At 47.0% G+C, this 12,732-nt stretch overlaps 1 protein-coding gene across 1 annotated transcript; it reads right to left on the reverse strand.

The window, feature by feature from the left end:
• Nucleotides 1-770: 770 nt before the first annotated feature.
• Nucleotides 771-12,441, reverse strand: MARCO (macrophage receptor with collagenous structure). The gene is made up of 15 exons (XM_087732685.1): nt 12,258-12,441; nt 11,083-11,184; nt 10,467-10,694; nt 10,008-10,043; nt 8,747-8,791; nt 8,273-8,380; nt 7,006-7,113; nt 6,840-6,884; nt 6,178-6,276; nt 6,029-6,082; nt 4,941-4,985; nt 4,686-4,793; nt 3,366-3,407; nt 2,845-3,021; nt 771-2,492 (listed from the first exon to the last, which is right to left on the reverse strand). The coding sequence occupies exons 1-15, from the start codon at nt 12,370-12,372 to the stop codon at nt 2,362-2,364; spliced, it is 1,443 nt and encodes a 480-aa protein (XP_087588811.1). The 5' UTR covers nt 12,373-12,441; the 3' UTR covers nt 771-2,361.
• Between the last annotated feature and the right edge of the window lie 291 nt (nt 12,442-12,732).

Genomic DNA, 12,732 nt, shown 5'->3' on the forward strand with positions numbered 1-12,732 from the left:
CGCTGAATGGAGGGGGCTGTGCCAACGCTGCCAGGCAGCTGCATGTTTTGGCCCATTCCCTTTTAGCAGCAGCATTCCCAGCCCCTGCAGCCATCGCCCCAGCTGTGTGCCTGCCTGAGCCACCTCGAGCCCTTCCCCTTCCTCTGTTCATCCCTGCAAGATAAATGCCATTTTTTGTGCTTGGCACTGAATTCTTCAGTGTTGGCGCGGGCTCTCTGGCCTGCTAGGAAATCCCTCTGACTCCAGATTTTGCAGACTACATCTGCACTGTGAGGTAAAGAAGTGGCAGGAGGGCAGGTTAAGCACGTCATGCTCTGGTTTCTGGCCACACTGTTCGACAGTAGCTTGGGTTCAACCTGTTCCTGCTGCACCTAGGAGCAGCCGGGCTGGACTATGGTGTTCTTTGACCTGGGCACGCAGATCTAGCCCCTGGTGTCTTGACCTTAATCCTGGCACAACCGCTATTTTCTGGATGCCCATTCTCCAAAAAGGAGATTTATGGGAATTTAAGTCCAGTCAAAGGGTCATCACTGAGGACATGGTGACTTACCCTTCGGTGGCAGTTTTGCCTGATGGAAAAATCAAATGCCTCAGCATTTATCCTGAAAAAAGGTGAGGAATGTACCCCCTCATCAAGGAAAGTGAGAAAATCGGAGTGTAAGCACCACATGCTGATGTTTCAACACAAGAATAGAGCTTGTAAATCCTTTATTTCCTAACAGTGGAACTACCTTTTTTACATGTTGCCACACAAAAAAGATGAAGGAAACCCGTGCAGACTCAGCACTGTCCGTGGGAGCCCTGCGCAAAGCTGTGTTAGCCCCGGTGCGGGTACTCAGCATGCTGTTAGTGCTGGTGGGGCTCCTTACCAGAACAGAAAGCTTTTGTCTTTTCTCGTGCAGATGAGCCACTGCCCACTTCCACCAGCTATGAAATAGTTGTCATTCATCAAGTTTCACACATGGTTTGTGGCAGATGCTCCTTGACTCCTCTAAACCAGAGCCAGGAATAGTAAGCGGCTCTCTTCATTTTCCTGCTGTCAAAGGCATCAGAGTGGATACTGGAAAACTCTTGGGATTTGCCAGACTTCTTTCCTGAGGCCTGAGAGGCTGTAACAAACATTTCCTCTGGTTCAAAATGGTGATGAGCTTTGCTACAGATGGAACTGTTGGACCCTCTGCAGTGCTGGGTCTTCTCACGCACATCGGCCCTGGATGCCCCATTGCCTGCTGCACTTACCAGCACTGCTTGGTTTTTCCACTTATATCTGGATTTCTAAGCACTAAAAACAGGTTTCAAAGCTATGTAGACAAATGCAATTATGACTCGCATTAAGGCAGAGATGTGGGGTCACTTACATCTATTTCTGACATTTTAAATAAAATGCCCACAAGCAGGTTGTTGCAATGTGCCCAGCTACACGTACACAGGCTGCTTGTCACCTGCTGAATGCCCAGTGCCAGGGGGAAAGGGGAAAAGTTAGGCCTTAAGAAAGAGAAGCCTTTCAGCTATTATCTCAGACACGTATAAGTTAAGATAGAAATCTTTGGTTTAGGGTCCGTATTTTCACTCTGGAAGTTTAATTAGCTGATACTTGCCCATTATTGCTTTTATTTATCATCCCTTTGCTTTACTGGAGCATCTGTTTTCTAAAGGTATGAAAACGCTTAGCTTTATACACCAGGTAAGGTAAGGAGTATTGCTCCTGGGGACAGGCTAAGAAACACCAACAGAGAAGGCAGGGGACTTGGCCAAGGTCAAAAACAAGGTCTGTGCTAAACCAGGATAGCGTGGCACCTAGATCCCAGGCATTTATTTTTTCACTTTAACCTGCAATCAGCATCATTTCTGGCCAACGTTTGTATTTGAATGCCAGAGAGATCATCTGATGATTTCTGAGCATCTCCTATCTTGGGCGTACGCGCTTCACTGGGGGTTTTAGGCTCAGATTCATAACCGTGACGATGATGGACTAGGCCAGCTCAGCTGCAGTAACTGCTCGATCCTGCACGCTTATCCTGCTCTCTCTTACGACACTAAGCTAAAGGGGACCAGCTCTCCTCCCCTGTGGACTTGGAGGTCACACATGTGCGAGCTACTGCAGATAAGTTGATGTCAGGTAGCTGGGAAAGCTGTGAACTGGCTCACATGCCTGATCTCTGGTTGTTTCGTGACAGCTGGGACATTTCAGGTTACCTGTGGGTCTTGCAACCGTTATCGATTTATGGAAAATTCAACTTTTTCTGTCAATATTTTTATGACCTGGTAAAGAGATTATAAGCACAGCCTGACGAAATTGGGTTCGCGTTATGAACAAGAGCCCTGCAGAGAGTGGAGGTGGGTAGCAGCTCCCAGGGCACTTCAGATGCACTCCACCCCAGCGTCCTCGCTGTGGGAGCAGTTGTTCACACCCCAGTCAGGCTTTGAACAGTCAAAAATTGAACGTTCCGTCCCTCTGCAGTTCACGTCATCAAGCCAAATTTTCCCAGAACCTTTGGAAGATGAATTAAACAAACAAACAAACAACAGTTGGACAAAAGAAAGAAGAATATGCATTTTTTTCTAAAGAGATGCCTGTGGATAGCAGGCATGGGCTGGGTTGCACAGTTGGCTTGTTGGAAATCAAGCCTGTGGGCACAGTTCAAGCAGTACTTGACCTGCAGCTCCCTCATCCCAAGGGGAATGAGCTGCCCCTTTGAGGAGATCCTCTTTGCTCTCCTGCTGCTTGCATAGAGGACCTTGCTGCGGTGCTTTCTGGGTGTGCACAACCTCCCGTGCCAGGTGGGTAACGCACCCCCTGACTGAGGCCCGGCCTGGGGAGGTGGAAGGCTGTTATGGACTCACCTGCTGTTGCTGTGAAGGCAGAGACCGCGAGGCTGTATCCCAACATTCGGCAGACCACAGTGGCATCTTGGGTACCCCAGCCATCGTCACATATTGTTCCCCAGGACCCCTGGTGAAAGATTTCCACACGGCCCCTCCTGCCCCCTTCCGCGATTCGTATGACATGGTTGAAGTTGCCTGACAGTTCAGAGGAGAAGAAAATAACTCTACTAGTCATACGGGCATGAGGGAAAAAAGCACACTGAAAGACAGAAGCAGTGACCACCCAAACCAGACGAATATTCCCATCTCCGTGGCTGTAGCTAGGGTGGGACCAGAAGTTACCGGTAGCTCAAATCCAAAAAATTCAGGGTCCTCTCCTGAGTCTGGAGACACCAGGCTGTAGCTCAGCACACGGACCCCTCGGTTCTGGTAGCTGTGCTGTGGGTTAACCAGTGTACACAGGGGACACCTTGGTCCTGATCTCAGATAGCTTCAATGCCAGAAAGCAAGTGAGAGAAGAAGAAATAAAAGTCCAGTACCTTCTCCCTTTTCACCTTTGCTCCCTTTCGTTCCTGGGGAACCTGTTCCAAATTAAAAAACAAGCAAATATTTGGCAGCTGTTTGGGGGAAAATCCAGTTATTAACTTCTTCTGAATAATTGGGTGAGTCAGAGATATGAGGGCTCTGTCCCTTTGTGGAATGGACTCTCTGAAGTGACTAAGGGTACATAAAAGAAATGTGGCAAGAAAAGTAGGATAACATACAGCAAAGTCTTCCTAACATGTGACCCAAGAAAAGGGCCACTTGCAAAATCCCATCCACTCCCTCATGGGAACTGTATCTTATTCCCACTACTACCTCTAAAATGACATCTCTGATTGATAGCCTTTGGGCTCTCCAGAAGCAGGCATAGTATCTCCCAAAGTATTTGCAGGAAGATCTACATCATGGGATTTGCTCTCTAGGTGCTGCCATGGGACAGCAGAAAGTCACTTGTAACAGTCCTCCATATTTCTGTGCAGCATCCTGGTCTTGAGAGCAGAGGTGCTTGAGAAAACACGATGAGCTCTTCCCCCAAAAGCTACCTCCACAAAGCACACATTGCCATCTCCTTCTGCAGACCAGGAGCTGAGACCCACCCGGAGGGCAGTCCCTAACCTGGGGTCACCCCAGTTATGCTTTTCCCCTCCTCCAGAGGCAAAGCTCCCGAAGAGGAGTGCACAGAGGAGCCCCACGTAGGCTCCAATTTATTTTATTTCTGAGGACTCCTGTACTGTTCAGTGTGAACAATTAAAAGAAAAAGCATCTGGAGCACTGTTCGCTTCCTGTGGCCTGTTGTAATTACTGTTTTGGGTGGGTTTTTACTACAGGTCTTAGGGTTTTTGGAAGCATTCCGTGATTGAAAGGGAGGGGGTAAGGATGGGGAGTAGCTGTAGTGTTGGCCCTTTTGAATTATTTTTTTGCCCTACAATTAGCGAGGAATAGTTAAACAGCCCTGGTGTTTCCGATTCTGTGCTCCTGACTGCCATGTTTACATGGGATTTATCCCGGAGGCGTGGTGTGCTGCAAGATGTCTCTGTACAAAGCAAAGAGGAACATAGATTGTTCCAGTTTTCTGTGAGATTAGGGATTTGAGAAAATCTAATGCCTCTGTTTACTTGCATGTCTTTTAGCACACCTCCCAAGGTGCAAATGTGATACTCTGCCCATTCATCTTCTGGGAATACTGATCTGTCTGTTGAGTTCCTCCAAATGAGCTCTGTAAACATGCCCCAGAGCAGCTTGTGCCAGTCTGTGATGTACAGTCCCAAAATCAAATGCACCATCAGCTCCACAGACCCTGTGGCAAACAGCCTTACCAGAGAATCCACGGTCTCCCTTGTCTCCTTTTACTCCTGGTTGTCCTTTTGGACCCTGACTGCCATAATCACCCTTGCTTCCTTTTTGACCAGTTAGGCCTGGGCTGCCTGGGTGGAAAGCAAGAAAGTCATTGCCTTTGTCCCTTCCCAAGGAAAGAACATGACAAGCATTTCACATTGACGCAGAGAAGTGGAACGTGGAATTTAAAGTGCTTTGCATCATTAGAAGAAGTCATACTGACAAAAAGGGTTTACCTGGCAGGCCCTGTTCTCCCTTTGTTCCCTTTTGGCCTGGAAGACCTAAGATCATCAAAACAAACAAAGAAAAATTTATAAGATGGATATTTATACATTTATAAAAGCTTATGCAAGCTAGTATTTATGATGGTTTTCAAGCCATCTGGTTTAGCTGTCTACACTGTAAGTATCTATTTCTGAAATGGGTGTCTTATTTCCCATTATACTCAGTGCAGGCCTCTTCAATAAAGAAAATACAGGCAGTGGAGAAGCGTCTTCTCCTGAAGTAGGTCAACTTCTGGTCATTTATTTCATATCCTAAACTCCACTGATGGGATAGAGACCCTCCCTCCAGGTGGGTCTTCACTGACCATACAGAGAGCCTAGACATGTAAATTTAGGTGCATCAGACATATGCAAGCATGTAATGTTGGGCCAGGTGACTCCCATCCCTATCACCTAGGTATCAATGAATGAAGAAGGGTGCAGCACTTGGACCTTTGTCACCTCCTGATGGAGATGGAAGTTTGCGTGCACTATATAAATTAAGAGTTTAAAAGGTTGATTCAAGAGAAATACACACTTGTACTGCAGAATGTCACCCTATTGTTTGGGTGCCTGGGACAGAGAGTTGGCCTTCTTCAGATGGAAAGTCAAAGAAAAGGCCTAGGTTATGTGCTCTAAGTTGGCCTCTGAAGATACCTCTTCCTGCAGTGCTACAGAGGAGGTCAGGACAGATACTTGCTAGTGAATACCCTTCCCCATCAGATTTACAGCCAGTAAAATTTGTCTTTAGCTCCAGGGTGGGGAGGTGGTTGTTTGGTTCATCTTAAACTTCTGCTTTGTTTGCGTGCTTTCTATTTATGCAAAAATGCAGGCAATATCACCTCCTCATGCATGTTACAGATGGCTGAAACAACCCCTCCAGTGAGTAGCTGCAACCCCCCTGGCAGTCTGGCGGAGGCCCAGGCCCATCATGGCATCCTGCGATGCACTGGGGCTCCAAGAACAGGACTCAACAAATCTCCTTCTTGCTGTTGCAGATCCCTTTCCAGAGCCTGCATGCTGCGTGTTGTTGACCCCAAACCTGTTTCATTCTCCTTTACCTGTTACTCCACTGTCTCCCTTTTCACCTTTGAGTCCTGCAATGCCTTGTATTCCTAAAATTAAAAACAAATCAGTAAGGGCAAAGCCATCATACAAAGCGAGGCCAGAGTAGGAGGTCAGTGAGCTATAGGTCTGAGCAGTGTTGTACCTTGACTACCACTGGGCCCAGGGTCACCCTTCTCCCCTTTCTGACCAGGTTTGCCATCAAGGCCAGGAATTCCCACAGGTCCACGTTGTCCGATTACACCTTGAGGTTGAGCAAAAGCAGCACATGTGAGATGACACACAACATATGAAGGATAAAAAAGAAAGATAGTTCAATCACCAGCCCCTGCACTGTGCAGATTGAGTTGACCCTATGAAGGCAAAACAAATACTTGGTCTCTCCAAATTGCAGTCTTCCCCTGGCAACGCTAATCTTAGTGGTGCAGTGAGTGATAGTCTGGTGTGAAAGGCTGCATGGACCCAGGTCCTTGCAGACTGTCAGCCTTGAGAGGCACTAGTGTTTTCCTAAAAGAGCAGCCAATTTCTGCCCTTGTGTGTGCACGTCAGGAAGGAGGACATGGGCCTCCATGGTACAAGACCCTTCTTTCTCTCTCATTCTCCTGCACGGTGAGTGGGGTCCAGATGAGACAGCCGAGGCTGCGGGATGGGTTTGCACAACATTGGCATGGTTTCTTCATCTAATTATCATCTTCTCTTACCCATGCTGGGATCTAGCCTGGTTGCACTTTTCCTTGACATGAAGCACCGTCTAAAAGAGATCACTCTCATATTTCTAGAAGAAACTGCACATTCTGTACTGCTTACCTGCATCTCCTTTCTGCCCAGGATGTCCAGGCTCCCCTGTGCTACCTGTAACAACATCCTAGCATCAGTGCTAACGAGGCTTAGCCAAATGTTTCAGCTAGGGCAGCGCTCCACCATGGCACGCATGTGCTGATGGTGGGTTGCGCTGTCCTCTGCACTTACTTACCTTTCAAACCTGGCAGTCCTGGGACTCCTTGCTGTCCCTGAGGACCCACGGGTCCCTGGGGCCCAGGATCTCCCTTCTTGCCCATTTCGCCTTTCTGTCCTTGGAAACCTATCAAACAGCACAGCACACATGTATAAATTCAAAAAAACAGATTAATTGTCTCTGCAGCCAGTGGAACACCTCCGTCTAGCTGCACCAGTAGCAGAGTTCGGCCTTACACCTGCATTTACCATTCAGCAGCATTCCCATAAAGCTGTAGGAGGACAGGGCTGGATGGCATCTCAAGAGTCCATCTGAGCCACCTCCGGCTCTGCCAGACTGTCTGGCCAGATGTTTGTCTGACCTGCTGTTGAAGACTTGCAGTGGTGCCACAACACCTCCCCAGTCTATTCCCCAGACTATCCCTACTACTTTTTTTCTTCTCTAGTTAAATTCCCTTTATTGCAGTCTGAACCCTTCCCTTCTCCTAGCCACAGTGGAGATGCAGGAGAATGTATTCCTCTCCTGTGCTTCCAGGGAATTGCCACATCTCCCCTTAGCCTTCTCTTCTCTGAACAGGTGATCAGATGGAAGATCTGAGGAAGCTCTCATCAACCTGTCCAACTGTCCTCCCTGCTCTGCACCACACACATCTTCTGCTTTCTTTTGCTATCCTGCCTTCAGACTTTCCTCTCTGGATGCAGCCCACGTGAGACCTCTGAATAACAGCTATCCAGGAGATGTCCACTAATGCATGTTACAGGGGAGAAACATGGTGCATAACTCTTCTACTTAAGGTGTATAAAAGTCAGGCTTATATAAGATATAAAGTTCTCAGAAATAGGTTTTACTAAAGTGAGGGCTAACATCCACATGCTTGTGCATATAAATTATATTGTATTATTTTATATCTTGAAAATCCTACTGCAAACATTGCTGCTTTAATCTGGGATAGGCTGATAATTGAATACCTGTGGCTTTCATTAAACAAAGGTCACTCTATAAAGAGACTTCCATGGTGCAGAGTCAGCATTTTTCACATCCCTTTCCCCCAGCTCTCCTTTAGGAGCTTTGCTGGAGCATGACACGAAATGAAATCCCTTCAGATCAGGTCAAGTGTCCTGTTCATCCAGCACCCTCACTGACTGGCAAGCCACACTCAGGGCTGCCTGGATTTTTATGAAATGTCGGACCTATGAAGACTTCTTCTGGTGTTTTAAGTAGAATGGGTTTAAACAGAAATACATGGGAGAATCTTAAAAACGTTGAGATAGTGAAGAAGTCTTACCTGGAAACCCCATGTCTCCTTTTTCTCCTTTCACTCCTCGTTCACCACTTGGGCCAGCAGGACCAGAATCTCCTTTGCTCCCCTTCACACCCTGCGGTCCTTGGAAGCCTGCAAGGACAACACCACTTTTCTGATGCTTCGTCGGGTGTCGTGTCTAGTGAACGCCAGCAGCAGGCCACGCGGCTCAGCTGCGGGCATGAGCCAAACCTCGCTCTCCGGGTACTTGAGAGTGGTGCTGGTGGCAGTGGGGAACTGGCCCACTGTGACCGGTGCATGTTGACTTTTAAAATAAGATTTTTTCCAGATAAGTTTTGCTTTTGTTCACATTAGTTTTACATAGGCTTATTTCCTTCAACTCCAATGACATTCCTACTGACTTATACTTTGGCTGAGGACAAGATTGCCCATAAAATCATCCATAAAGCCACTTTATGTTCATCCACAGAAGTAATTCAGGTGTCAGAAAAGCCTTACCTTGGATTCCTTGGTCTCCCTTTGTCCCCGGTGTTCCCTGTAGCCCTGAGATGTAAAATACATATATCAGCTGACACACATCATCTATCCGCGGTAATGGCTAAGAAGAAGAGATGAATTTTTTAATCATCCTTTGTGCATGTGCCTTCAGTCACCACTGAGGCCAATCTTCAGCTGGCAGGGACCACCACAACCGCTTGAGTAAAGTCCGTGGAGCTCAGCTGAGTGCACAGCTGGGCAGCGGCCAGCTGTCTTCCAGCCAAGCCCAGCTCATGGGGACCTTTGGGGAGATCTTTCCTGAAAATGCACTGAACTATTGGGCTCTGATGTATAATAACGGTGCTTGGCGGGAGGTGCTGTTTCAATGTTGTAAGTGCAGCCAGGAAGATATGAAAACATGATTTTTTAAAAATGTATTAATTTTTTTTTCTGCAGAAAAGCTCATCAGTGTAGCCAAGAACTAGGGATGGATGAGAAACAGACCTGACCTAACAAGGGTTTCATCTTAGATCATCATCATAGGATCACAGAAACTCTGGTTTCTCTTGACATTGCCTAGTCCAACCTCAATATTGCTCAAAGTGGAGCCAATATTAGATCAGGACTTGCTGGTGTAGTTCTACCCAAAACGCCCAGGTACCCAGGGCAGCGGCTTGTGTGTGGCTGTGGAGGGGAGCACTTGCACCCAGCTCATTCCTGAGTCTGTGCGATCCTTTCCCCAGGGACAGAGTGGGCAAGGTCCCAAATCTGTCACTGTTTGTTACACGTGTTGTTCAGCTGGGGCCCTATAGAGCAGGGGTTGGGGATGTCTTCTTGAGTTGTGTTGGAGTGAGCTGGACAGCAGGACTTACTATATCTCAGGCAGAAAGCCCAGCTATCCACTGGTCGTGGGATGCATGTAAACCCCCTCACAGGTCCTCTCTTGTTTCACGTGGAGATTTGGGATGGTTATTGCAGATAATGTCCAGGTATAGTTCCTCCATCACCCCTGAGCTTTTCTGGTGGGGTAGCAGTGAGGAGACAGAGCCAAAATGCTGCTCCGTGGTGGTCACTGACCTCTGCGGGAGCACTCGAACAAGCCGAGGCTCCTGGGGGATCAGCCAAAAGGTACAGCAGGTCTCCTCATGGCCAGGGCACTGAGTGTCTGCACATTGGGTAGGATATGGGTCTAGAGACTGAAATCCCAAATCCTCACTTCAGATCTCTTAGGGGAAAAAAAGAGAAAGAGGAAAAGTTCCTCACGGCTCATTTACCAACATACCTGGTGGACCACGATCTCCTTTGCTTCCAGGAGGCCCTGAAATAAATATTTAATGGATATTTTTCAGTAGGAAGCACTCGGTGAGGAACATACCAGTATGGGGTTGATAGGCTTGAGGCCTAAGCTGAAGACACCACCCTTTCAGAGGGCACCCAGAGCCCAAGTCTACAAGTTATGGGAGGGGAGAGCAGCCCAGAGCTGCGTGTGCAGCTGCGGTCAGATCCAGGGGGGCTGCACAGGGCTGTGCTCCAGCTTCTCCAGGTGTGTCTAGCTCCCCAGCCAGGGTGTCTGGAGCCAGTGTCCAACCCTGGGCACTGGGGCATCACTAACTGACAGGAAGACCAAATCTTGACCTAGTTGTTTGTTCATCTGAACTAGGTTTTTGGCCCAGCATTGCCAGTGGTGCAGAGGAACCAGCTCTCCCCACTGTACAGCCAGCATGGAGAAACGGAGCTATACCTGCAATCAGGGTGATGTTGTTCATCCTCATCATCAGGTTTGCATTGTTGCTTTTAATTATTGTGATTTCCTCTTCTAAAATTCTCCTCCAGTTTTCTTCACGTCCCATATGATTCTTTATGTTTCTCCCTGAAAGCAGTTTGTCAGCAAAGGAGCTTTCCAGAATCTCTTCTGTATAGGAGGTATTTTGTTCTTGAAATTTCAAGATCTCTCTCTCCATCTTAAACACTGAGGAAACAAAAGGCCCATGCAGTGAATATTCCCTGCCCGATCCAGCTGGGAAATGCCTGTTCGGCAGAGCATCTCCTCGGCACCCGTGGAGGACACCCGGGGTTACACACCACCACTGTTTGACCCAGGGAGGTGGTTTTCATCTGCTGGTCCTTGCTTCAGCCAGGAGTGCAACCAGGAGTGCTTTTGCAAATGCAAAGCACATATACGGGGTGGGGGAATGGTTTCCTGCAGCGGCTGCTTTGACTTGCGGTGTGCAGAGAAGCGTCTGCGCTCCCTCAGAGGTTTCCTATCTGCGTGCTCATCCCTGCTCGCCTGTGCCCCCCGAGAGCACCCAGCAAACCTATCTTTTGGTGTCAAGCCTGCAGTAAGGTTGCAGCATTACCTTTGTACGCCAGCAGCCCCTGGCCAGCTGTCAGCAGCAGCAGGTAGATGCCGAGGGCCGTCCAAGCACAACACGTGGATGGCTTTCTTTGGATTTGAGGCTCTGTAAACCAACAGAAGTAGGGTAGACATCTTCTCACATCTCTCCCACTACAAACTCCGCTGGCTTCCAACCATTTCAGAATTGGCCACAATAAATTAGCAGTGCTTTCCAGCAACGGGGAGCAGCAAGGTCCCTCTGCGAGACTGCCAGGTCCTGCAGGCAAGGCAGGCTGCCTTCCTCTCATCCAGGCTTTGCACTGCAATTCCCTTGGCCGTCTTTTCCTTAGCCAATGTAACCAGCTCACTTCCATCAAGACTTAATCCAGCCTATAGCAGTATGAATGGGGTAGTTCTCCCCTTTCTGCATCAATAAACTCCCTGTTTCCGTTGCTTTTAGTTGTCCCAGGCTGCCATTCAAAGAGGGTTGCTCAAAGCACATGCCCTCTCCATCCAGAGCACCGCATACATGCGATTCCAACAGTGATGCATATACACATCGAAAGACATGAAAAATCAATAATAAATTGAACTGCAGAACAAATGAAAACAAGTCGTAACATTTAAAACAAATTGTCACCATCAAGTGTAAAAGAAATAAACTGCTTTGTCAAATGGTGGCCCTTAGGGAGAAAAAAGTATTTCAGAAGCATTAATAACTACTTCAGACATTCAGTAAGTTACCCTTAATTGAGTTTTTTTCAAAGCAATGTAATCGGAAGTTAAAAGTCTTAGTTTTAAAAGAGGACAATGATTTAATTAGTTTTACAACAGAATGGTTTAGTCAGCTAAAAAATAATTATTTATATTCAGCTAAAAATTCATAAACTTACATTTTTTATTGGATCTGGTGATTTCAGTATCTTAACTATTAAGACATAAAAGTTTTACTTAGTGAAATTAGGCATTTCTAAAACAGGAAAAGAACTAATTTTTTCTGATGCTCAGCATCAGCTTTTGGCTAGAAAGGACACTTTCACATACTTCTCTTTTTAAATGGTCAGTTAATTTAGTAACAAAATCACTGTAAAAAGCATTTAATATGCAGTATAAATACAACATTTCATTTTTATGTATTGCTTTCTTCATAGACCAGATAAAATCCATATCAATCCATTTCATAAAAAGAAACCTTACCACTTATCTGAAATGTTGTGGTAGCAGCTGAGGCAAACCCAATCTTGTCTGAAATACTGAAAGTGCTCATATCACTCAAATTTCCTTCTTCCCCGTATGTGTCTTTAATTTTCATGACAAATTTCTTGTGGGTAACCTAAAATCTTGTCAGATTATGGACAATGAAGAACCGAAGGGACCGCCTATCTGCCTCCTGGTTTGATATGCTTTCTGATATGCTTTTCCTATCTGCTCAGTTTTTATAGACTTGTGAGAACTCTGGTGTGGTAACTTGAACAGTTCCTCAAAAAATCCCACAGCTAAGAGGTTCAGCTGCTCTTGTGTGCTCACTTGGGGACACTGTGTCCACGGAGCTTCAGGCAGGATCCTGCAAGAGGTTCAACCCTGAGTTATTCAACATCTCTGCACTTTAGCAGAGTTGGGCGTGAGGTGGCCATTTTGCTCCTGACACAAGTAAACCTCCTCACGCAGCCAA

This window comes from Nipponia nippon, unplaced genomic scaffold, assembly GCF_047370975.1.
Source record: "Nipponia nippon isolate SJK-2023a ecotype South Korea unplaced genomic scaffold, ASM4737097v1 scaffold_5, whole genome shotgun sequence".
Lineage (NCBI taxonomy): Eukaryota > Metazoa > Chordata > Aves > Pelecaniformes > Threskiornithidae > Nipponia > Nipponia nippon.

Excerpts from the sequence above, each read along its gene's own strand:
- MARCO (XM_087732685.1), bottom strand. The coding sequence starts at position 12,372 with ATGAAAATTAAAGACACATACGGGGAAGAAGGAAATTTGAGTGATATG. Across the intron at positions 4,986-6,028 it reads GGGAGACAGTGGAGTAACAG|GTCTTCCAGGCCAAAAGGGA; the intron begins GTAAAGGAGAAT and ends TGATGATCTTAG. Across the intron at positions 3,022-3,365 it reads CAAAGGTGAAAAGGGAGAAG|GCAACTTCAACCATGTCATA; the intron begins GTACTGGACTTT and ends CTGAACTGTCAG.